Source organism: Lytechinus variegatus, chromosome 3 (assembly GCF_018143015.1).
Source record: "Lytechinus variegatus isolate NC3 chromosome 3, Lvar_3.0, whole genome shotgun sequence".
Classification (NCBI taxonomy): Eukaryota; Metazoa; Echinodermata; class Echinoidea; order Temnopleuroida; family Toxopneustidae; genus Lytechinus; species Lytechinus variegatus.
In genome coordinates, this window is record NC_054742.1 from 59,465,314 (window position 1) to 59,491,400 (window position 26,087).

Here is a 26,087-nt window from a genome sequence, read left to right on the forward strand (position 1 = left end):
TTGATAAATTTAGATAATATACACTGTGTACCTCGGATATGATGTGAAAAAACAGGGTCCCGTGGTCGATAAAAAAAGTTACAAGCATACATAGCAACAGGGGGGGGGGGGAAAGCAACCCAAGCAACTGAATTCACCAGCACATGACATCCATCTACGCATACAACTTTCTTCGTTAGATGTGAATGTAGTTGAGACAATAAGCTCCAAAACCTGACAATCCCAAATGAACAAAATGATCATCCCCAAACCAGCCATCTTTGATGCAGTGGCCGAATGTATAGAAAGAAATATAAAAGAAAAGAAAAATAAACTAAGAGGAAGGGTAGCGCAGTTGAAGGTTAAGTGATGAAATGAAAATAAAATGTATATAATCATTGCATCATATTCGCTCTTTTTATCTCGTAATTAATATGCATCAGGAATATATTTTTCAACTGGAATAAAAATCACTTGCATGCTCAGCAGTGGCCCCTCATAGTCGATATTATTTTGTCTACATCGAATGTCTTTCCATAATTTTACTTATAGTGTAATTTAATAATACTTTAATAATCAATGGCGTATCTTTTGTTATGTTTCCTTATATCATTGCTTTTTGTCATAATAAAATGGCATGTCAAATTGAGCCCGTATCAAACCTTTAGAACAGTTTCGACGGGAGTTTTTCGATGGATATCCGAAATTCTCCCTAACATGATACCAATAGACGTCTATGGAGCAGAAGAGTAGGCGGCAATGCATGACATTTACCTGCCGAATATCAGCCCCTCGGGCGGCGCGAAATCCGACTCCATCTGATCCACTCATCTATCCGTTCATTTTGAACGAATCCCGACCGCCCGGGCACGTATCGCCCGCATACACGATCGCCCTTTCAAGATTCGCCCTTTCAATACACTTTCCACCACAGGGCTCGTGCACAAGAGAGTTTTTGCAGATTTAGGAAAAAGAAAAAAAAATATGGGGGGGGGGGGGGCGGTCTACTCTCCTTCCCGCAAACTCCTCGGAGTCACCTTAATGATTAATCGTAATTTAGAAAGCGCAATATTTAAGTAACTTCGTCTGTCGGTAAAAGAAAAAAACTATAAGATGCGTTCTTAGCGAAGTATAGGCCTATATACAGAAGCTGACAAGGACACCCGTATTAGAAAAAAAAGGATTTAAAATGCAGATCGAAAGTGCCAATAAATTTAACCAAAGGCCGTCATTTGAATACTCTCTTGATACTACACACAAGAATTGGAATTGAAATATCAACCCTTTGTATATTTTTGTAGCTAAACGTCAATAGTTTTGCTCCAAGAAAAACTGACCTTTTCTAAAAAACAGAAAGATAGAAAAAGATCTGATGAATAAAGTAATTAATGATTTTGAAAACATGATAAATAAATGTATAAAGAAAAATAAATGGATATGATTAATTTATGTACGTGCGGTAACGAGGTTACGACCATTTAATTCCTCAATATATAATCTAACCAGGTAATTTAAAATGAAAGCCACAATTTATTGTGAGTTTTTAACATTCCAAAGAAAGAAATACGATGAATAGCGGAGTAATTTATATCTATCTACATTTATTTACGAAATCGATTTCTTTCTCCACTTCTTTTTCTTATATAAGTACCATTATGATTATTATTTTCCCCTTTTTTGTTTTTCTTCTTGCTCTTCTTCTACTTCTCAGTTTCCCTCTTTTTCTTTCTTTCATTTTTTTCTTGCTTCTTTCCCCATCTTATTCTTTTTTTTCGATGTTTTTTCTTCATCCTTTAAAAATTCAAAGAGCACTAGCTGCTTGGTCAACCCCCTTAAAAACACCCTTCCTTGAAATATATGGCCCTATGAACATTACTTCTGTTCCGTATAGCAATTTCGTAGCCATGGTATACCAAATTCATTAAACCTATGCATTCGTAATGTGTCTTACAACTCAATTGAGCACGCACAATGAAAACTACACTATATTCTTTTCAAGTGTTGAGAAACAAGCTTTGTGATTGATAAGGTAATTTCGAAGATGGATTGCTTCATCTAACCAGCATATTATTACTTCTTTCATGGTTTATTATATTTCAAACGAATCTTTTGACACTTTGCTCATCTTAGGTATGTCTAATCTCAAATCTAAGAGGTAAAACAAAAATCATGGCTGTTATTAATTTGGTAGGGTTTGATATATTTTTTTAAATAACTTCCATGAACTCACATTCATACATTAAAATGGTACTCTGGCCTCAAAACTAAATTGAATTTATAAAATCGAAGAAGCGAGACGCTGAAAGTTTGATCAGAATGGGATGATAGCGTGTTTTTTATGCATCATTTCTTACTGTTCTTTGTACTGTTTTGTCGATGTTATGTTTGTTAACATGGTTAAAGTTTTATGTTCAGTCAAAATATAAGACCATGTGACAACGTCACAAGCGCCTCAAAGGTGTCGCTTGTAGTATCCACTTCATGAAAAAAAAGTAAAAATAAGTATCAGTTATTACAATAATGTTAACAAACAAAAGGAGAAAGGGGACGTGTTATGATCGGATCATTCATTACATAATTGGCAACAGTCTAGGTAAAATCTAGGCAAAAGCCCTGCATGAATTTTCTAATTTTTGGTACATTTTCTCCTGCTTTCAATACGTCTTTTCGAGTTTTGCTCACCTAACTCGATTACAATTTTCAAATCACCTTTGATTTCGGAAAGGGAACTCTTTAACGAAATGAATATGCATATTATGAAGAATAAAGTATTTATCTCTGTTTGGAAATGCATGACAGAAAGTAACTGCAGTGCTATTGACAAGTCAGTGGCCATGACACACCTACACTCTTAAAAAGTGTGAATTGAAACATTTTTGTCCCAAATTTGTAACCTTCCACAATAAGACCAAACAAAAAATGTTACAAAATGGCTGTTTAAGGTAAACTCTAATCTTCTAGCAAACCTTAAACGTTCCAAATACGGGACAAGCATATAGAACCCCCTATAAGAACCCTATTCTTCTAAGAGTGTACGATGTAGTAACAAAGCAAACATTGTAAGGGTGCTAAGGATTCATTTTGATATAGAAAGCACTATTTCGTAAAAACTGTCAAGAAAATGGCGCGAAGCTACTGAGTTCTGAGCTAGATCAGGAATGTCACACAGTTGAACCGATCAAACGTTCATGCAATTTCTAAATCCCCCGCCCCTGCCCCCTCCAAACACCCACCAATACGCCAGTGGTTGAGGAACATGGCATTGCCCACTTCCTTCTGCTTGTTTCAATTTAAGGGCGTTCGTTTTCCTGGGTAAACATATTTTAATGGGTGCAAGAAAGGTCTCCGGCCTGAGATGGTAAGACAACTTGTTGACAAAGACTCGTATTACGCAAGGCATCTCCAGATGGATACTAATGTGCGGTAATGGTGGTGGAATGCCTTGCCATTGCTTACTGGAAGGTTAGGAGGCTGGATGGAATATGCGGTCGAAGTGAGAAAAAGCAAGTTTGCTTTCTGTTTTAATGACACCTGCTATGAAATATTTAAAATGAAATACAGTTTGCACTGCATACAGGCGCAATGCAGCCTTAAAGATGTACCCTGCGCGCCTCCACTCCCGCCACGTCCCCCATTTAGTCACTCTTTATCTTCCTCTATTATCTCTTCCACACTGTCTCTCATCTCGTTCTCTTCCCTTCTCTTCTTTGTCTTTCGCCACCCACTCTTTTAAGTAAGCGTATACAAAAGCAGAAAAATGAGAACCTTATTGTGTTTCTTTTTGCGTGTCCAGCCTCTGTCCCCACTTTCAAAACCATTCCACGACCATTCTTTTTGCCCCCCCCCCCCCCTCTTCTCTCTTCTCTCTCTCCTAGGCCTATACTCTTTCTCAACCTCTGTCTTTTCTGGCATTTGCTCATTCGTTTTTTTTTAAATCGTTACATACTTCGTTTTACCCAGGAATGGAGTGCGAAAGATATTGATACCATGGGCTGCATCATATCACTTGCCATAATGATACAATTCCTACCTCCACAACTTAGCTTAATTTTTACGCCCTTTTTTCTAATAAGTAGCCTATTCTCATTCCTATAAATATTTTTTATTTTCTTCCATTTCACAATTTCTTCATCTTTGTAAGCATAAATTCATACAAAACATTTTTTTCATTAAGAATATAAAAATAATTATACAAGTTATTTATTTAGAAGAGGGGGTAAGTCCCTAAAAGCAAAAGCCGGTGGCTGAATATGCCATATGCCTGTAGATACAGTGGTGTACGCAGGAGGGGGGGGGGGACAGGGGTTTAAACCCCCTTTAAGTTTTTTGAAACCCATTCTGTACGCAGGGAGGTGGTCACAGGGTTTCCACCCCCCTAATATTTTTTTTTCTGGTACGAAACGACCCAAAATTTTTGGTGAAGACCTTTTTTTTTGCTGGTCAACTTTTTATTACAAAAATCCTGCGTACGCTACTGTGTAGATACATATATTATATATGTCTTTCCTATCGTCCTGTCTGTCTTGTTTACTCACAAAGCTTGCTGAACGTTCCCTCCTCATGAACAACCCGTCGCTCACTGTCACGGCCCGAATAGAAATAGAGCCCGGGGCTTGCATATATATAACAACACTCGTGATTCCATTACCACGTTTCTTATACAAGGAAAGTCCAGTAGGTCCTTGACGAAACTCCTCTGATGACACGGCAACCTTGTCTTCATTTAATAAATCCATGATGCAGGCAGGGGGTAGCGCTGGGGATATTTTGATGGGGGTGGGGGAGGGGGGCAAGATAACCTAAGGATGACATCACATTTTTTTTCCTCAGTTCAATTACAGGGGTATAACATAGTTACACGGCTCATGCCACTCCTTTATACTCTTCCTCCTTCTAAGCAGTGGCGGATGGGGGGTACACCCCGCCCGTGCCCCTCCCCTTTTGAGAGGCATAGTCAATAATTTTAATTTAAATGTGTCGTTCATATGCTTGTCAAATTTTCATAGGGAAAATGCGCCCCCTCCTTTTGGAAAACCCTGGATCCGCCCCTGCTTCTTCCTTCCCATCTACCCCTCTTTCTTCTCCTCTATTTTCTTCAAATACTTGAAAACTCATAGGGGCGGTCACCACTGCCCCCTTGTGTTGAATCCCCTGTCAACATGCAGGAATAATAAGAAATTGAAAAAAAAATGACAAACATTCGTTGCAGCTTCCGCAGACAGTGAAAAGCTTGACAAGGACAATCTCATATCGCTTAACATAGAGAACGGAGGTCTGTGCTTTTATCGCCATGCAGAGAGTTAGTACCCGCAATGTTTTAATGTTCTCGTCAGGAAAGCAAAATAGCACCAAAATAGCACATTCTTGTGAGCAATATGAGACAGCCACAGCGTGTGTATTTAGTGAGATAATCCCGACCTTTCGTTTGAGGACGCGGACGCTTATTTACAACGGTAGTTGACTTTGGAAGGGACTTTTGGGGCCCGTCATCATGGTCGTAAAACTCAGTCCTGCAATGCAAATTGTGTGACATGAGATTTTTTTTTCGTTTCGCATCTGCGACGGAAACATTCAATATGCGTTTCGTGTGCAAAATTCTGGTTGCTACTATGGTAACAGCGATTTATCCGATTGAGGACGACTTTCCAAAGCCACATTTGACTCCTCCTAGAGCTCGAGAGGCCGCCCGGGGGCCCACTTCCATTGATTAGTGGATACCAGTAGCGACCACCCGTAAAAGGGGACAGAGTGGGCAGGTACGTTATTACGTATATAGGCCTATGTAACGTTATAAGGGTGTCAAAACGATGTTTAAAATGCTGAAAAAAAAGGATATATATCCAATACTTGTAGGGTTTCACAAGCCAAATACTTGTTAAGAGATGCATTTTCATAATCTGGAAAATAATTGCTTCCCTTGTTTAGCATGTTTAGGGTACTTTTCGAAACCCCATGGTCGTGCCTGGTATCCACTCATCAATGGAAGTGGTCCCCCGGAATTTGAATCTAATCCCCATTTCTGGGGAATGTAAAACATAATGCCCCTCACATCGTGTGCGAGAGGCATATCGTTTGTGTATAAGGAGAACACAATAGAAACAAAGAAACAAAAGAAACAAAAGGAAACGAGTTCAAAGGTATCGCATATGATGTGTACATATCAACGCATGCGAAATGTTCGGCTGGAGAGGTCGATCTTATCCATGAAATCAATTGCCAGTGATCCACCAATAATCCATTAAATGTAATATCGATTCGATGGACTGTAATGATCTATATTTAAGCCTTCATTCAGTAAGTTTTTCCTCACTCAATATGTTCTCGATTTGTTTGAAAAAACACTTTCTTATCCATGTCATAAATCTATTTTAGGTCCTGCATTTTGAATATCTCCAGCCATCAGTCGTAATATACATGCATGTATGCGGTACGGGTGTCGCGGAAAGGGATTTTGCACACGAAAACAGATTTGTAGGGCCTGTAACCCCCCTGTTACACAAAGCTTAGCATTGATCGTAGAGCAGTTTTCTACGTTTGATTCTATTGACTGTAATGCACAATCAATCTTATAAATCAAGTGTATGATTAAGCGTTAACTTTTGTGTTAGGGGACCCTAATACTAGCGTCCGTGGTGATTGCGAAAGGTCCCAAATATGTGGTATTCTCAAAGCCACTAGCGTAAAGATAGGGACATGGCCTGGGTCCATGGACGGGGGGTCCATGGACCCAGGCCATGTCCCTATCTGTACGCCAGGAGAGAACAATAAAGAAAGGGAAAGAAAAATTACGAAATTTGATAAATTAGGTCAAAAATTCATCCAAAAATAGATTTTATATCAAAAAAGTTAATTGTTTTCCTTACTCGCTTCGCTCGCTCGCAGCTTTTTAAGAATTTTTGCCCCATATGGCATGTCTGACCCCCTCAAAATATTAGCTCATTACTCTACTGCTCATAGCAGGATGCTATTCGCGCTCCCTCTCTCTCTTTCGGTTAACTTAAACCACGCTTTGATAATGGGGCGCTAATTGCCAACTCATTAATGTAAAAAAAAACTCACTTCATCCGGTGAAAAAGTGTGAATAGTTAATTATTACTAGTATCTTGTTAGTTAATTAGGGTAATATAAGCAGAAAATAGCATTCAATGAATCAATTCGGTATATTATCTTTGTCATGAATACTGAAAATCAAGATAAAACCAATGCCATTCTATATGAGTTTGGACTAAATTTCGTTATCGAAGTACTGTCCACTGAGTTAAAAGAAAACCACCACCACCAACAACAAACACGTCAAGAGTATATAATGGAAAGTACAGAATAGCAAAAACACTATTAAGTAAAGGAATAATACAAGAGTACCATTCTCGTCTTAATTCTTTATATAGGATAACTATAATTATCAACTAATAGGATCCGGCCATGAAAAGTTCGGGATTCGATTCCCGACATGGCACGTACTATACCCCAGAACAAGGCATTTGATTACATCGCTCTATTATTGTATGCATCAATGTACATTGTGCATAATTAATAACAACATGTACACATTTTCCACTTGTTAGTCATGAAAAAAAGCTATTAAAAAATAAAACGTTGTCTCTTTGTAAAAAGAAAAATTTCATTTATTTTATAGTACGTGCCATGCCGGGAATCGAGTCCCGAACCTTTCATGGCCAGATCCTATTAGTTGATAATTATATTTGCCATCTGTAACTCGTAACATATTTTCGTATTTTTACTTTGTATTTATTCCTTTTTTCTGTATCTCATAATGTCCTGTTACTATACTTTCCGTACATTGTATGTTTTTTAATGCTGATCAGGCCACTCTGAATAAATATTCGAGAATAAATAAATAAATAAATAAAAAAGCAGCTTCCAAATCATTTCACATTCACGAAGCCTCTTTCGATGGGGAATTATTTAGATAACACACTTTCTGAAACTGATTACCCTTGATTCATCTAAAAATAAATAACCACTTTTAATACTTTCTCCTCTGTACAGACGTGATGAACTTAGCATTAAATAAATTAACGTCTGAAAACCGACTCATTTCCAATGCCATACCTTTGATCGGTTAGGAGTCGGTTACGTTGATGTGACTGGAAATGCTCTAGAAAGGCTTGTTTCCATTTTGATCGACCCCCCCGATGATGTCCGCTTCTAAAGTATATTTAGCTATCTAGTTGCCGGGTCTAGTTGTAGAGCTTCTTTTCTTACATGTATAACCGCCGGACTCGCTTTAGCAGTGACCTTAACATTTCCGAAAGACTTCATGAATGCCTTGAAAATGAAAAGATCTAACGCTTCTGTTTTCCGTTCAGTGAAATTCGATGAAGGCATGGCGGCAAGCCTCATCGGACCCCGTGGCTTAAAACCTAAAGATTGACCGTAGGGCTGATGCTTATCATAGATCATACACATAAGTCAATGCAATCAATCGTAGAAATCGGCCCTATATGATCAATCGTTAATCTTTATGTTACTGGGCTCCGATCATCGAAGTCGGACGCGCCAAAGAACTTTATTTGAAGGGATACACATAACTATTGTAATATTGTAAGGGTGATCTTGGTGCATTTGAGAGCAAATAAATAAATAAATTTTATATGGCGTTAACAAATATATTAAGACACACAGTTCTTGACATAATTTCACAAAGCTTGTTACTATAGTAACAGTGAAAACCAGGTGCTTCTCAGCAGAATCAAAATCAAGGATTTCGCTGAAATGTTCAGAGCTGACAATCATTATAGTCAGTAATGAAAGCTTTCATGTCACACCCCCTGGATCAGTGCCCTAGGAACGATTTCTAATAAGGGAAAATATTGACCAGCACCCCCGCTTCCCAGAGCCATACCCTGGATGTGATTTATATCGATGAATAAATACCCTAACTGCATTAAAAATAACGAGGTTTAATCCCGCCGCCGTATATTAGGATAAGTTTATCTTTGGTAAGATATTTCCACTCTCGACCAAGGTACAATGTAGATATCCGCTAGGATGAAAGATTCATCAATATATTTTTTTATTGATTTCCGTCGGAATTTAATGATCTCCTAGAGCACGGAGAAACCCCACAGGGAGGGTAGAATTTATATCATTTCATTACATTTCGACCATGGCCTTGGAAAACGGGGGTGCTGCGTGAGTTATTCACCAGAGGCATGCATCACCCCCTAGAAATTAAGTAGGTATGCTCAAAAGTAGAAATACAACCAACATCACATTCTTTTGGAAGTGAAAACCCTTTTTTTGATTGTCATATTTTTTTCAACACCAGCACCCCAAATGAAAAGTCCTAGTTTGGACCAACGGAGAAAAACTTGGTGTACCCGGACGGCACTATATACAAAGAACAATGCTATAACGGCATGACAAAATTACCAGCGTTTACAATACTAACAGACCAAACTACAAAAAAAACAGTTGAATAGAATATATAAATTCCTAATTATTATGTGTGCACCTATTTGGTAATTTCAAATGGGTTCAATGATATTCTGCACTCACACCAACGAGATCAACCTCAAACCGACTGATCATTTGCCATTTGTAATAACGCAATAGTTTTTGTCGGTCGGGCCCCGTAACACAAAGGCGCATTTTGCTCAGTAGACTTACTTCGAACCAATAAGAATTGCTCTTCCATGATATTTGTAATACAGAGCCCTGGGGCTTGTAACACAAGGCTTAGCAATGACCGTAGAACATTTTTCTACGATCGATTGCATTGACTACAATGTACAATCAATCATGAAAATTGAGTGCACGATTAATCGCTGAGTGAATCGTACACTCAATTTTCACGAGTAGTCAATGCAATCAATCGTAGAAAAATGTTCTACGGTCATTGCTAAGGTCAGACCTTTGTGTTGCGAGACCCAGGCATGCCAGGAGACGATATGGCCGGTGCTACTGTGATTACTTGACTTATATATAAAGTTACATAAAAGAGGATCTCTTACTTTTCTTGGTAAGCATTATTCGTCCCTCTATGATCCAGGTCGTGGCACAGACAACCAACGAGGAGTGTTAACTGTTCGATATCAGTCAGGTACTTCGCTACGCCAGTATTCTGTTAATGAAAAGAAAATTTAGTTTTCATGTATTTACATATACAAACAGCTTAAGTGGCAGTCACATAATCAAATGGCAAATTGTCAATTGGTTCAACAATTAAAACTAATGTGCACGTCACAATTTCGATGTGTTTCTATGTTATATGTGTATACTGCCCTAAAACAGTAATGAATTGAGGGATATAGAGTAAAAATATGTTTTATCTATAAAATGTTGTGATTTTAAATCGAAATAAGACATCTGCGGTTTTTCATATAAAACCACTTGCTAAGCATTGATTCTCTTGAAATTACAGTATATAATCTTTCTTTTTAGCTTGCTACTGGACAATTTTTAAATTTGTAAGGGAAGTGCTGAAAAGCCATTTTGGCTCTAATTCCTGTTTTTTTTAATGAACATAATGGCATCACCAAGGGAGGGCGCTAGATATGAAATAATTTTGAAAATTAACATACTTACTGGGGGAAAAATCAACATATCAAAAACAGCTCTCATTACAACTAAAAGCCAAATCTTTAAGGTTGAAGTATGCAGTCAAGAATAAGCAATTGCATTTTGGCTATTTTATATTCCGAAGGAATTTTGTTCCTAGTTCGATTCTGAAATCGCAATTTAAGACACACACGACCAGAAATGCATCGATTTTTAAAAGCCTAATTGGGAGGAATTAGAACAACAGCGCAGTTGAATACACACAATGTCATCTTTTGAGGCTGGTTGAACTTTGTTGACATATTGTCAATAAATTTTCTGGGGCAGTGCAGGAAGCACGTGAAATCAGTAGATGATTAGGGATAAAAACAGTGAGTACTGCTCAAACAGTGCTGTGCAAATGTCACATTAAAACCAAATTTGTTCAGTCACTTATACTAATATCTTGCAGTACTGTGGATGACTGACGTGAAAGCAGAATGATGATGAAATACCATTTATCTATACGAGGGCCTCGTCTTGCAAAGAGTTATTGCGATTAAAATCAAACTCTAATTGAAATGGATCTAAAGTAATATTTCTTAAATATACGCAAATTTAGATCAATCGCACATTGAGGTAGATTCGAATAAATAGCAACGACGGATCCTTGATGAAATCACAAATTCAAGGAAATTGAAATGGTTTTCTACATACCTGCAATATGGCGAACATGACCTGTTGAACGTTGAAGGCATGTCTGAAGTTGTGGTATGCAACAGGTCTGTAATTCTTCCGCACCGTCAACAACCACCGACTTAACACCTGAAGATGAATGTAGGTTAATCAAAGTAAGCTTCGATTACAAGAAAATGGAGTCAAAGAAAGATTAACAGATGAAAGTGTTGTTTCATTTTAATACACAATTCTTTTGTATTCCTCGTTGTCACCTTATCAAAAGCTATGCAATCCTTATGCAATTATGAATGCAAAACTAAAACCAGGAGCATTGCCAGAGTGTTTTGATGGGGGGGGGGGGTGACCCCAATGTGACAATCTTCTCCCTTCATTTATATGGGTATTATAGAGCTACATAGCCAAAAAAATCTCATTATTATACTCTTATTCCTCCCTTCTCCCATTTCCTTCCCTTTTTACATTCTGCTGCAATTTGAAAAATCATAGGGAGGGCGGTCGCCCATGCCCCCTATGGCGCCGCCCCTTATTACAATAGTGAAATAATGAAAACTGTAAGATTTATAGTGTAAGGGTAATCAAAGACGGATAGTGAAAAGGTCACAAAGAGTGGGAAATTATACGCAGAAGAGAGAGTTTAACAGAATGAGAAAGGGTGAAGGGAGGACGAAATGATATACATGTATATATAGAGAGACAGTGATATATAGAAGGCGGTGGATTTGCGACCGCCTGAACTGCTAAATCGCGGGAGATTGATGACTGCGTACAATGAAAGGTCAAATTATGATAGCATCAGCCAGTGAGGGTCATATCTAATGAAAATCTCAATAAAACGCTAATCAAATACGACGTTAATTTGATACGTTATTAAATGAATGGCATAGTCTACGTTAGATATGAAATGACTGCACGGGTATGTCATGTGAGGTCTATATGCATTGTGCCCTGTGTTGCTTGCATATGCAGAATGATTAAAAAAGTCCCATTATGTTTTTTATAATGAAGAAGGATAGCAAAAAGAGTACTTCTTTCCAAGCGTTTAAAATACTGCTTTAGAGAACACAGTGTCCCAGTGTGTGTGTCACAGTGTGTTCAAAGTGTTGAGCACAGATTGTTTTACAACATGTTTGTAACGTGTAATCACTTTCACACTGTTATATTCAAGCATTCTAAAGTGTGAATCGCATATTCACAAATGCGATATGTGAACACACTGTGAACATTGACACTGTCCAAGTTGTCCACAGTATAAAGAACAACGTTATTCACACTTTTAAATCTAAACATTTTACATTGTGTGTTCACAGTGTATTCATATATAGTTCTCCGTGTAAACACACTGTCAACACTCACACTGTCAATTTGTCCACAGTAAGAAGAATGTTATTCACACTGTTAAATTTGAACATTTAACATTGTTTGTTCACAGTGTATTCACATAGTCCACTTAACATTTAACATTGTTTGTTTACAGTGTATTCACATAGTCCACTATGTGAACACACTGTGAACACTCTCACTGTCAATGTGTCCACAGTAGGAACAATGGTATTCACACTGTTAGTTTTTAACATTTAATATTGTTTGTTCACAGTGTATTCACATAGTCCACTATGTGAACACATGCACTGTGAACAATCAACTGTCAATTTGTCCATAGTAAGAAGAATGTTATTCACGCTGTCAAATTTGAACATTTAATATAGTGTGTTCACAGTGTGTTCATATAGTCCACTATGTGAACACACTGTGAACACTTAAACGGTAGAGGTGTCCACAGTAAGAAGAATGTTATTCACGCTGTCAAATTTGAACATTTAAGATAGTGTGTTCATATAGTCCACTATGTGAACACAGTTACACTGTAGAGGTGTCCACAGTAAGAAAATTGCCTTCATACTGTTAGCTTTTGAGGATTTTAACAGTGTGAAATTCCACCATTACTATGTCACAAAAGTAATATGAAACATTTATTCTCTCCGACGTGGTGCGTCAGAAGGATTGCCTTTCTCTCGATACTCACATCTTGACTAATCTTGAATTTATCGAGAAAGCCTGTCTGGATGTACATCTTGAGAGATGCTTTTAACATCTCGTCTGCCTCCAATGAGAAGTCATCGAAATCGAACCGAACCAGCTTAAGCTTCTTGATATCTGGAAGACGTGCATCCTGCAAGAGAATCATTTTTTATTATTTATTTATTCATTCATTCATTCATTCATTTGATAACAGGGAGATTTTGCTTCAATGGCACACGACTGACTCAAGAACACGGTAAATGTATTGAAAATGCCCGTCAAATGACAATGAACAGCTGAGAGGTCTTTGTCGGTGATTGGTGAACCGGAACAGCTGTTTCTACCTTAGTTTCAGAGCTGACGATAAATGACTAAACTTCTGTTTTGATTCACCAATATTCGACAAAGACTTCTCGGTTGTTCACTGCCATTAAGGACATTTTGACAATATATTTCTATGTTCTTAAACCCTTCATTCGTTGCGTATTGTCTCAGTTACACGAACGAAACTGACTCCAGGGGCCCGTTGCAGAAAGAGTTGCGTTTAAACGCAAGTCAAAAAATCAATCGCAAGTCAAAAATGCGCGCTGTTGATTGGTTGAAAATCAAGCTACGCATGATTTTTTGGAGTTGCGTTTGATTGCAACTCTTTCTGCAACGGGCCCCTGATCGATAAAGGTTACTTCATTACTTTCAACGGTATAAAACATCGGTCAGTTGGGAGTCGGTTTCGTTGGTGCGACTGTATTGCGTTAACAACCCTTTTCACAATTATTACAGGTTTGGACGTACCTTTAAAGCTCTGACCTCTTGTTTCGTGGTACAGGCGTGATATGAGAGAACTTCTAATGCAACCTGTTGCTTTGCCATTGCCTTGGTCACCTCGTTGAACATGATAGTATTATTGATACCCAGACCACAGAATATCGTGAATGCCTGTTAATGAAGGAAATTAATGCGTCAATGTAATAACTTCATTAATCATGTAGGAACATAAATTTTAGTCAAAAAAATCCTCAACATGAAAATCAACACGAGAATTCTAACAATTATATACCATGTATTTATACTAATATTAAATTTAAAAAAGGTATTAAAAAGTTCTCTTATGTCTATTGATAGATTAATATTGATATAATTTATAAAATCCATGTGGAGGGGAAAAATTAACAAAATAATATTAATTCATTAAACTAATTTTCACTGCTGATAATATAATACATAAATGTGACGTCATTACGGAGCAAAAGATTGACGTCACTGATTGATTGATGAAATTATATATCAGCCAATTTTCACCTTTGAATAATTAGAAGAGGAAGGACTTCGGGTTTAAGATGGAGCAAATCTCCATTAATTGTTAGGTTATGAAAGGGGAAGTGTTAAAAGAGGGAAATGTATAGACCAATTTCACAACGTGAGAGGGCAGCAGACTGGTCGCCATGCTGCGGTGGGCGAATCAACTTTATAGTACACAAGTCAATAGGGTATTTGGTACATTCGTTCGATTTTTTTTAATTTTGGACCAATTGAGCAGATTTCTTGTAAGATTCACAATGAGCATTAATCGGAGAAGTTCAGGTCGCAGCTGTGCTGTGTTCAATTGCCACAACAATTGGAGAAAGCTTCAGGATTGGAAGCAAAGTGAATGTGAAATTCACTCGCCTGGACTCATGAAGCCTGTTTGTGTGTGAAGCCGTACTCCCTGCATAGGTTTCCAGGCCGTGATGAAGGAATGCGTCGCCAGTGGCATCATAACAACTTTTTATGAAACAGGGCCCTGGCCCTCTCTTCCCCTTCCTCCTTTCTCCTTCCTCTCTGTTTTATTCTCTTGCCTTATTGCCCCCTCCTTTTGGATACTTATAGGCCTGCATAAAATGTGGTGGTGGTGGTTTTTTGTGGGGGGGGGAGGGATTTATTTGATCATGCTTAGATGGAAATATCAGTCCCTCTCTCTCTCTCTCCATCTCACACTATCCCCCTCTCTCTCTCCCTCTCACTATCTCATCTTCTCTCTCATCCTCTCTCTCTCTCACTCTATGTCTCGTTCACTCTCCCGCTACTCTAACACAATTTACTAGCAACAAGAAGTGAGCTCCCTGATGAAAACCAACAGCGATTCTTGGTCATCATCAACTCACTTTTACTGACAAAACTAAGGGGAAAAAGTAGCCAAAGTGCAAAAATTCATCATACCTTCATCGGTCAGATATGGCCATTGTCTTACATCGTCTACCCAGGTGTCCATGCTTTATTTTATTGATTTATGATGAAGTTAATGACACAATATCAGAGCTTATCTGTAATCTTTCATTGAATTTGTACACAGAGCCAATCGCGGTCAGCGCACTTGCCCACCGCAGCAATGGCGTCGCCGATAGAGGGCCAAATACATAAACCGGCCGTGAAATTGGTCTATAACGAATGTGAGAAAGAAGAGAAGAATATGAAGAAAGGACGGGTTGATCGTGTAACTTTTTTGTAGAGTTAATCCATTGTACCAAATGACCTGTACACCGCCTCTAATTGTTACATGTAGTTGAAAATAATCTTAAACTTGAATAACTAATAATGCTTTTGATGCATATTTTCCTTGCTCTTACGTCAGCTGGCCATACATTGACATACATGACCCTTTTTACTATTATGGCGTCACCTACGGTATTTCTTTTTCACCACTAATCTCCTCGAGTACACTCTTACAAATTTTGGACAACATACTGTCCACACAACAATTGGTTAACACTACCAATTCTGGGTAGATTTAAACCAATAATGTGTGCTTTGGGTGAAAACTACACAGCAGTGGTTGAAAACTACCCAGAGTTGGATAATATTTTCAAACCATTTGTTCTTTTGACAGTATGTTGCCCAAAATGTTAAGAGTGTAATATATTCACCATTAGCAGGATTACAATATTATTTATTCGAATCTTCTTATTAAGCACTTTATTTGCGGCTTATCAAACAGAATTGCGAAAGAAAAACCTGTGATTTAGAGATGATCCCATTACCACAACCATGACAACTCAAGGTAGACTTTGTAAAAAATGATTTAGAGAATGATGAAATCACTATCAAGGTGGTATCTCCGAAGATTGAACTTTTTAGAAGGTTGAATCACTTGGTTGGTAAACTTTTGATTTTGTTTCCGAACGGCATTGAAGCATGAAACATGGACGTACTTTCATGATTAAACTATTCCAATTAGCGTATACCTGAGAGGGGGAGGTAATGTACCTCTCCGATAGAATTTTGATCATCTTTGTACTTTTGTTATCAGAAAAAATGCACCACGAAACTGCGATGACCTTTTGCCTTTTCCCTCCCTCTTTTTTTTTTTTTGGGGGGGGGTTGGGGGGTGTCTAAATATTCTTTCCCTCCTGAAGAGGTATACGCCAATGACTATTCTCTCGTTTATTAAGATGTATGACAATTATTTCGCAATTACCTTGATGAGGTCATGTTTTAGCATGGCACACACTGCGTGATATTTACGAGCGAGGGAAAAGAGTAAGCCCAGAATCGACACTTTTAAAATAATTATTGATTTTGCTTTTTAGTATAGGCTGTTTAATTCCTATATTTCATATTTTAATACAAAATGGTAAATGCCGATCAGCAAAAAAAAATCAAAGTGATAGACTTTTTTCTCCTCAAAACCCCTTTGCCCGCCCCCACCCTTTTCCACCCACAACACCAGGGGTAGTTGTTGAAATATTATTTTAAAGAACCATGATAAGATTTTACACGTTCAAAATCATCGCGATCGTCATTCAATCATGCGTCGCAATTCATCACAACGCGAACGGCCATGCTTCACACCTCCAATTATATATAGATCTGCTATCGCCTAGAGGTTCAATAATGTTTGTCATCTCCGATGTCCTGATGATCTTTTTTGCTACCGGCTGCATTTGCTTGTCCTGATTGCTTCTAAATAATTCCTGAATGTAATCTTGCCGACGAATCTATATGACATTGTTGACTGAGGCAGAAGTATATGCCACACTGCAGTGCTTTAATATCCACCGCCGGCGTGGCGATCATTCCTGTTGCCGATGAGACTTCCACGAAATTCAATAAATGCTTAAACAATGCTGTGAGGAGGACTCATTCGGTATGCTTGCCGCCAGGAACGTGTTCAGGGGGAAACTCTGTACATGAAACAAGTTATCGACTCACATTAAAACACGAGGGACTTTAATTCGAAAGCAACATATCCATTCTGTGTACGCATTCAAGAGTAGAAATTATTTTCTGTAGTAATGGTTTGTTGATGTAATGTAGCGTATAGGGACATATTAACCCTATATTGGAGTCATGGATTTTATTGTCGCATAAAAAAACGAACTGATAGTTCAAAAATTTTCGCTCATTCATGACTTTTTAAATGACAAATTTGCCTCATCCGCCATTTTGTGGCCCCCTCAACGACTGGTCTCATTATAATACTGCTCTTACTGATACTTGATATTGGTTTGTCGTACATTCTTTTTATTCTCACGTCTCTCTTAAAAGAACACGGCAGACTAATGTCGCCATCCTTGCCCCAATAATACACGACCTTCTTCGGTAATGATAAAAGAAGTAATTTCCTATCGCACAGACCATTTCATTAAACCGACGCTTACAAGTATAAGGTGTAGAAACTGTTATATAGTAAGCAGTTTTGTTACAAAATATTGGAGCAGTAAATTTGAAATGAAAGGCCTAATTTCTAGACAAAAATTATGGCTGACAAATTCGAAGTTAATTATGGCATACCACTAGACACATAACAATGAAAACACCGAAAATATAAGAACAGCAATTTTCACAAGGGATTTAAAGAATAACTTGACAAAATATCAAATATGCAGGAGAGATAAGAAGACTATCCTCAATATACATTCAAGTATAACAAAATACATTGTGAACATCGAATTATCAAAACATCAAAATATTCAACAAAATTACCACGGGTAAAGAGTTTAAGTGCACTTCGGTTTAAGAAATTTGAAAGCCCTGGCGAGCATTTTCGTCAACAGAGATTTTCACCAATAGATGTTATAAGCTACTGAAATCCATCCATCTAATTGGCTCAGAGCAAAATAGTCGGTGAAACTGACAATTTGTTTCAAGAAGTACCTCCGAGTTCCAATCCTAATTGACATTCCAGAGCATCATCCCGTCGCCATTTGCATTAATTCTTACTTCCATGAACATTTAGATGTCTTTTAATAGACGCGGGTACATTATCGTATTTCTCCCAATGTTGGACTTGTCTAGATTTGATGTTGTACTCCGAGTTTTTATTTTCCTCTCCAGTGTACCCTATGAGGAAAACCGCATCGCTATCGTCTTTAAAAATCGCTTATAAGATTCCCGAGCGAGTTACATTAGTTGCTGCTTTGCAACGGAATGGAGTTCAAAATTATTTTCGTACAGGGAAAGTTTTAGATGGTTCGGCGCCAAAATATTTACAAGACCTCGTCATGCCTTATGCTACACCAGCTCGTACCCTGAGATCATTGCACCAACAATTTTTTTCACCCCCAAAAAATTTGTTTGAGTCTTATACTATTTATACATTACTATTTTGATAAGTATTTCAAACAGACATTTTAAATCGATCCGAGTAATGACTACATAAATAAATCTGAAATTAAAGGCATTTTAGTTGCGTTTTTACATCCATGAATGCATAGTGAGAATGTATTTCTATTCTGTCTAATATACTTTCAAAATGAATGAACTGAAAGTAGATCAGTTTGCCTGAGACATATACAGTGCCTCTTTTTTTTGGACGAGAGGAAAATCAATTAACTAAATAAAACAAATCTTAGATGAATAATTGACCACTTGATGCAATCCTTTTCAATCCTGTTTTTCACTATTGCCAGAAAATGAACAATGCCAATAACTGCCTTCAAGGTTCCCCTTTCATAGAATTTTTAGTTTAATGATCATTAACACCAAATTAAGGTCGTCTTGATGATTTGCAATCAACGGTAAAAAGCAAAGATGATATGAGATCCCATGAAAAGCAGAAAAAGGGGAATTCTCGTTCCAAGAAAACAAAATTCAGATCACGTCTCTCTCATCATGCTAATAACAAAAAAATATCAAGCATGAAAACAAATGTATTGATTTCATATCCACTGGTTCAGTTAACCACCCCCTCTCTCTCTTAGTATAAAGATGATTTGAAATTTCTTGGCATTTTACGTGCATCGCATACATGCAGCAGCGCTGTCTCAAGCATATATTGATGCCATTATTGATTGGAGGAACCATTTGAAATACCTGAGCAAAAGGTTTCTCTTGATAGTGGCCTGGGAAAAAACATACATATTCGATTCAATATTATCCCGCCGACATAAAAGTGAAGTTGTAGAAGAAGTAGGGATGGCAAGGGGTACGAGAAACGAAGGTTGATGAACTTCGTGGAAGATGTATATTTCTATATGTTTCAGCCCGATGTAAGATTTCGAATGGATGAGGGCGAATTTATGCATATAAAGCAAAGACTGAATTGCATTTAAGCGATCGAGTGCAATACCAATGGAGAAGAACAACTTTTCTTGGCTATTCAGTACATGAATTATTATGTGATTCAGCAGGAAGCTCATACTTTTATGGCGAATTAATTTACTTGCGTTAACATTCTGCAATGTCATCGCACACCTACCCTTTGAGCATTCTGGCTCAGAAAGATTTCGTATGTCATAATTTTCATTTTGGATTATTTGCTGTACCTTTTGACTGACATGACATTTTAAAAAGTGCCCCAAGACGGCTAAAATGGCCATAAATTATACATTATAGCCCTTAATTGTTTTTTTAACACATATAAATGTTGACTGTTGGCTGTTCAATTTCCAGTTTTTTGTTGCATATTGGAATATAATATAGCCTACATGTGTATGTGTGTTAAATATATATGGTTGTAACTGATGTCTAAAAATATTCAAATATGACTATCTGTGGCCTCGTAACGTAAAGCTTAGCGATTGATCGAGGGGTTGTCTTCTACGATTGATTGCAATGATTATTGCATAAAGATAGCTCGTAAAGCTTAGCCCTTCGATCAATCGGTAAGCTTTATGTAACCGGGCCCTGATAATGGATGTCCTTGATCTACTCTGCTGCTATGGACATTATGCAATGAATTAATCAAGCTCTATGGACTATGTCAAGATTGTCTGCTTCATCACACCCCTCCTACACAGCCACGTATCAAGTACTAGCAACTACCGGTATACAAATCAATCTTTAATTATAGATTAAACAAAATCGACGATGGGTCGATAATAAGCTTTTCCACCGGAAATGTATTACAAAATGATTATGAATAGCAGTCCTTTTCGATAATTGCTATTCATGATTGAATTTATGCCAACTGTTTGTTCTTTCATAAACGACTTTTCTGAACATAAAATAAATAAAGAGCAGACAGTTTATAGACAAATCCCACGCACGGTGTTTGATTTATATAAACATGTCAGTATGCATGCGTGCTGGCTAATGAAGACGGATGGCCATACGGATTAGACATGGTCACAGTTATGGCAACTTTGATTCAATTCTGATCGACATTTAACATTTCAAATACAGTATTAGATTTGATTACCTAATTACAGTAGATACTTTATACATACATCCCACACACAGTGGGATTTAAAGCTTTTCATTCTTAAGGTTAGATTTAGACCCCTTCCTCCTCTCCTCCAAGTGGCCAAACAATTAGTTTCGTTCTTCATTCTTAGAGATACCCCTTTTAATGATAAAAATTAGTAAGTTTTTGTCTCCCTATCACCAGCCTTTGGACGGGAAAGTTTTTTTTAAAACTATACCCATTTAACATGTTTCTGGGAAAACGACGATAAAGAGCTCCAAACTGAGACCATGACATAAACAATTTTTCCAGAAAATGGGAAACGCACCGTGCGGGACATTTCACGCCGTTCATTAACAAAAAAAAATCACGAAACCACTTTTACGGGAATTTTGGGCTGATCATGCGTACTCAAAAGCAATAAAATCAACGAAGAGTCACAGTATTGGGGCGTAAGTTTGCTTCCAGACTGAGATAATAGCTTGCTTATAGAAATATCGTTAAGAATAAGAAAAACTGGAGTTGCAAGAGTTATAATCCAGAATCAAGCGTGATAGGAATCGCAAGAAATTTGCATTGCAGTTGAACGCTAATGAACAACAAATTTACGTTTAATATCAAACCACTTGCGCCTTATTATTATGATTATATAGGACTTTCGCCTGATTCGGAATTTAACGTGTTTTTTTTTGTTCAATTCCATTCAATTCAACTCAATGAAACATCTTTTAGTTTATTCAAATTCCTCATAAAACTTACCTCAAATAGCTGTTCATCGTTCTCATCGAATGGGAATCCATCTGTCCTATTCAGAACCTGGGCGACACCTGTTCAAACAATCAAGATGAAAAACATAAAAAAAAATAGAAATAGGAAAATAGTACAGCAGCTATGAAATTATAGATTGGAGCAAAGCATCAAAACTGAAGTGTTAAATCATTATTAAAAGGTTGGAGAAATAGCAACATTTTCTAAATGTTGCATTTACCAAATGAAATGGTTCGACCAACCACGTAAGTTGTTGGATTCAGCTCTATGCAAGGTTGGATGTAACAATTGTTATATCTAACATTTCAATTGTTGATTTAACATTATTTTCATGAGATGTCAAGTAGAGAAATGCATGTAGATTTCAAATTCATGATGTAATAATGGGATTGATTTCATTTATTGCTCAACGGATTATTATCATCGACCTCACTGAAATTTACGCATGGACCGTTTTAAACTGACCTCTCATCAATATAATGCGTTATGCATTAAAAAAATCTCTGTCGTTCGCATCTCTGTCCGTCTCTATATTGCCTGATTATCTTTCTCTTGATATCTGTTTGTTTGTTTGTTTTTCTTTCTCTGTATGTCCGTCTTTCTGTCTGTCTGTCTTTTTTTTTCTCTCTCTCTCTCTCACTCTGTCTTATCTCTCTCTATTATGAGTTTATATTCATTCTTTACCTGCCAGCCCAACCTTAAACCATGTACATCCCTTTCTCTCTACCACTTTACAATTGATCTTTCTTTTAATCCCCATCGGGGCTATCAACCAAATCCTCCACTTATCCCGTTTCTTTAAGGGGAAGTTCACATTGACGATGATTTAAAAAAGATATAAAAACAGAGATATTAGAGTTATATATTGGTGGAAGTTTGATAAAAATCCGTCAGAAATAACGGAATTATGAATATTAATTAACACTTTTGATTATGTGACGTCACAGAAAAGTAGCTCCTCCTATTATGCTAAATGATATAAATATATCTTTTAATGCGACTTTCTGCAAAAATTTGGAAGTCATTATTTGTACGGGGATTTATTATTATGCTCATCATGTCATACTCCATATTAAGGAAAAAATGCCTTATTCATTATGTTTCATTAAAAGATAGATTTATCATTGCAGTCATGGTATATTGAGAGTTGGTCGCATGGCGTAAGATTTTGTTTTTCTAACTCTTTTATAATTTGATGAATTTTCATCGAACCTTCATCAATATTTTTCTCTAATTTTTGTATTTTCATCAAAACTATCTTTTCGTCAGAGTGAAACTCCTCTTATATTTGGTATGTCCTGTCTAAAGCGACCGAGACTAGCAGGCAATAAGGGAATAGCCCCTTCCAAAATGCACTTAACGCGTTCGACATTATGAAACCACGAGGGAACAATCACATGTAATCTTGGAGTGGCCTCGGTTAATTACTCACGAGTACTCACTAAAGGGCTCGTGTACTTTGCCAATCAGTCTTATTTAGCTTCATCAGCATGACCAGTATTCATATGACCCAGAAGACAGTTCTGACCCTACTGGGTAATATCGTATTTTACACTGCAAAAACTCCGGTGTTGATTAACACCTGCCCGGAATCTATTATGTCCACACCAGAGAAGTATTGAAACAACAGCAGTTTGGAATCAAGCCGATGCTGTTTTGATAATAATTGGCGTTGTATAAACACCTATCTGGTGTTAGACCAAGACGAAAAATGGTGTTGTTCAACACTTCTCTGGTGTAGACATAGATGTATATAGATTCCGGGCTGGTGTTAAATCAACACCAGAGTTTTGCAGTGTAGCATCCACTACGCAGACGCGTTCTGCAACGCCCAGAATCTATTGCAAATGCCCGTCATATCACAATGGACAGATTAGAGGTCATTGTCGAAAGTTGGTGGACCGGGACAGCACATCGTCTTTAGATTCGGACAGGACAAACAAATTGCAAATATGTCGTTTGCCCATACAGAGTCCAAGAAGACACTGCTTTTGATTCACCGGTTTTCGACAAAGACTTCTTTGTCCTGAAGGGCTATTGACAAAGATTCTCTGCGTTAAAGAAAATGTCTGCAAAGTCATTGCTATAATGCCATAACAAACTCAATTGCTACATTGTCTACAGTACAGATCATGGCCTAATATACATTTTCTTACATTGATGATGGCGCGCAAATGCAAATTTTAGGATCGATTTCAATTCTTTGTTTTACAGATTGGTTCTTGAGTCGCATAAAAATTGTATCATAAGGAAAAGAAGAAAAACAATAATGACACTAAATACCAATAATAACAATTTGGCATGCAAATTCTTTGAAAATTACGCGGTTGAAAACACAATGTTTTGTATAAAATGTGTGTGTGTGTTTGTGTGTGTTGTGAGTAGTTGTGTGCATGGGTACGCGTGCGATAGTTCGTATGGCGGTGGGTGTGTGTGGGTGTGGTGCGTAGGTATGTGCATAATCAACGTGTAGGAGGGATTCTGACCACAATTCCAAATCGTAAAACGTTCATGAATGTTCTATTAAAGTCAACTTGAGATTTCGATAGAAATACAACACTTGAAAAACATCATTTTCAAGTAAAACATATCTTTGGGGAAATACAGCATAAGTAAGGACATCTTGTAAGTAGATTCGAAAGATTTAAAGGTTTTCAAACTCTATAATTCAAGCCGTATGCGAGTCGGAAACTTGTGTTATTTTTTCTTGATTCGTCACCTTTCTAATCACCCCGTATACTACCCTCTTATACCATGTTACACCACCAAAACCAACTCCTTATCTACCAGTTGTACGCCATTTGAAATTAACGTGATAGCATCGATCGGACTCGACTCAGTTTCATTGGTGTGACTGTAATCAGACTCCGTAAAATGAATTTAAAAGGAAAATTAATCTTAAAAAAATACAGGTTTTGTTTTCTGGCTATTCAGAACAGATCAGATGAGATAAAAGAAATTGCACAATTGGGGTGTTTACCACACAAAACCATGCGAACTTCAGTGACAATGGTATTATTATATAAGTTAAGTTATACCCATTGTATTATGTTACTTACTATGTAAAGGGGCCCCGTTAACAAGCTGTGCTTCACTGGGTTCCCAAACCTATCATTCTGTGTTCTATGATGTTGTATTGTGTACCATTGTTTGTGTTTGATATGGTTTGAAATAAATACTATACTATACTGTACTATGTCGCACTCAGTCTTAATGCGATAAAAATCTGCCACATATTGATCCTATAATGATGCTGGGCAGTGTGGGTTGATGAAAGAAAGAAAACAAATTTGACTAATAATATTGAATAATATTGGTTTCTTATTATTTGGAAATGTAAAAAAGCGGTCACACCTGTCATGAATTTCTTGCAATTCATCTTTCGTATTGTTCAATTTTAATGCTGCAGATACACCAGCGAAACAGACTCCAAACCGACCCATGATTACCGCAATCGAAATAACGTAAACGCTTTGATCGGTCTGGTGTCGGTTTCGTAAGTCTGGCTGGCATAAACAGTTTGACGCACATGAATTGAGACGACGCGCCACCATTAAGAATACGATTATGTAATACTAACTGTAATAGACAATTGAAAAATGCCATCAGAATCGAGGTTAATTACTGCACTTCACTTTAAATTAACCTTCGGTGTTGGGTAATGGCAAAAAAATAAAGACATTTCCAAGCAATTGACTTAAAGTATTTTGCAACACTACGATTGAAGAAGAATAACAAGACGAGAAAAAAAAGAAGGGGGAGAAGGAAGAGGTGGATCGGGAGGAGAAGGAGAGGAAGAATGAAAAGATGAAGAAAAAGAAGGAGAAGGAGGAGGAGGAGGAGAAGAAGAAGAAGGAGGAGGAGGAGGAGGAGGCGAAGAAGAAGAAGGAATAGAAGTAGAAGGGGAGGGAGAAGAAGAAAAAGAAGAAGGAATGGAAGAAGTAGAAGAAGGGGAGGGGAGAAGACAAAAAAAATAGAAAACGGAAACGATGATAGAAGATGATGAGAAAGAAATAGGAATAGAAGGAGAATAAGAAAAAGATGATGAAAAATAGGAATAGAAGAAGAACAAGATGATAAAGAAGAGGGAGAATGAGTACAAGTAGAGGATGACGCAGCAATGGAGAAAATAAGAACAACTTAAAAATTAGAAGGAGAATGAGGAAGAGTACAGAAAGAAAAAAAAGGGAAAGGGTGATCAAATTTTGAAAGAAAGGGCAAGTGGCGTCTTTGATTTTGACTTTTTGATATCCCGTTCCCGTTTCTTGAGCCGACATCAAGGGGCTGTTACACCATGACCTTTCAGCAGGCTTGTATGTCGATGCACAAAACATATGGCAAGCCGATTTCTCCTTTTATCCAATCTCTTTATATCAAGCATTCAATTTAGAATTGCATTTTTGTAACAACACCAAATATCAAGAATTACAATTCTTGATAATCCTGAAAAATATTTTGTTGTCAACAAAAGGTAATTCTTAATACCAATATTTAGAAGAAAAAAAGAAGGCTTGCGATA

The 26,087-nt window shown here is 37.3% G+C and overlaps 1 protein-coding gene across 1 annotated transcript in view; it reads right to left on the reverse strand.

Moving 5' to 3' along the window:
* LOC121411522 (dual 3',5'-cyclic-AMP and -GMP phosphodiesterase 11A-like) overlaps nt 1-26,087 on the reverse strand; it is a 100,177-nt gene that overhangs the window by 3,032 nt on the left and 71,058 nt on the right. Inside the window, exons 9-13 of the mRNA XM_041604290.1 lie at nt 21,560-21,627; nt 13,993-14,136; nt 13,205-13,351; nt 11,200-11,307; nt 9,957-10,066 (exon numbers count right to left, since the gene is read on the reverse strand). Coding sequence (XP_041460224.1) covers nt 9,957-10,066; nt 11,200-11,307; nt 13,205-13,351; nt 13,993-14,136; nt 21,560-21,627 — 577 coding nt within the window. The remainder of the gene's footprint in view (nt 1-9,956; nt 10,067-11,199; nt 11,308-13,204; nt 13,352-13,992; nt 14,137-21,559; nt 21,628-26,087) is intronic.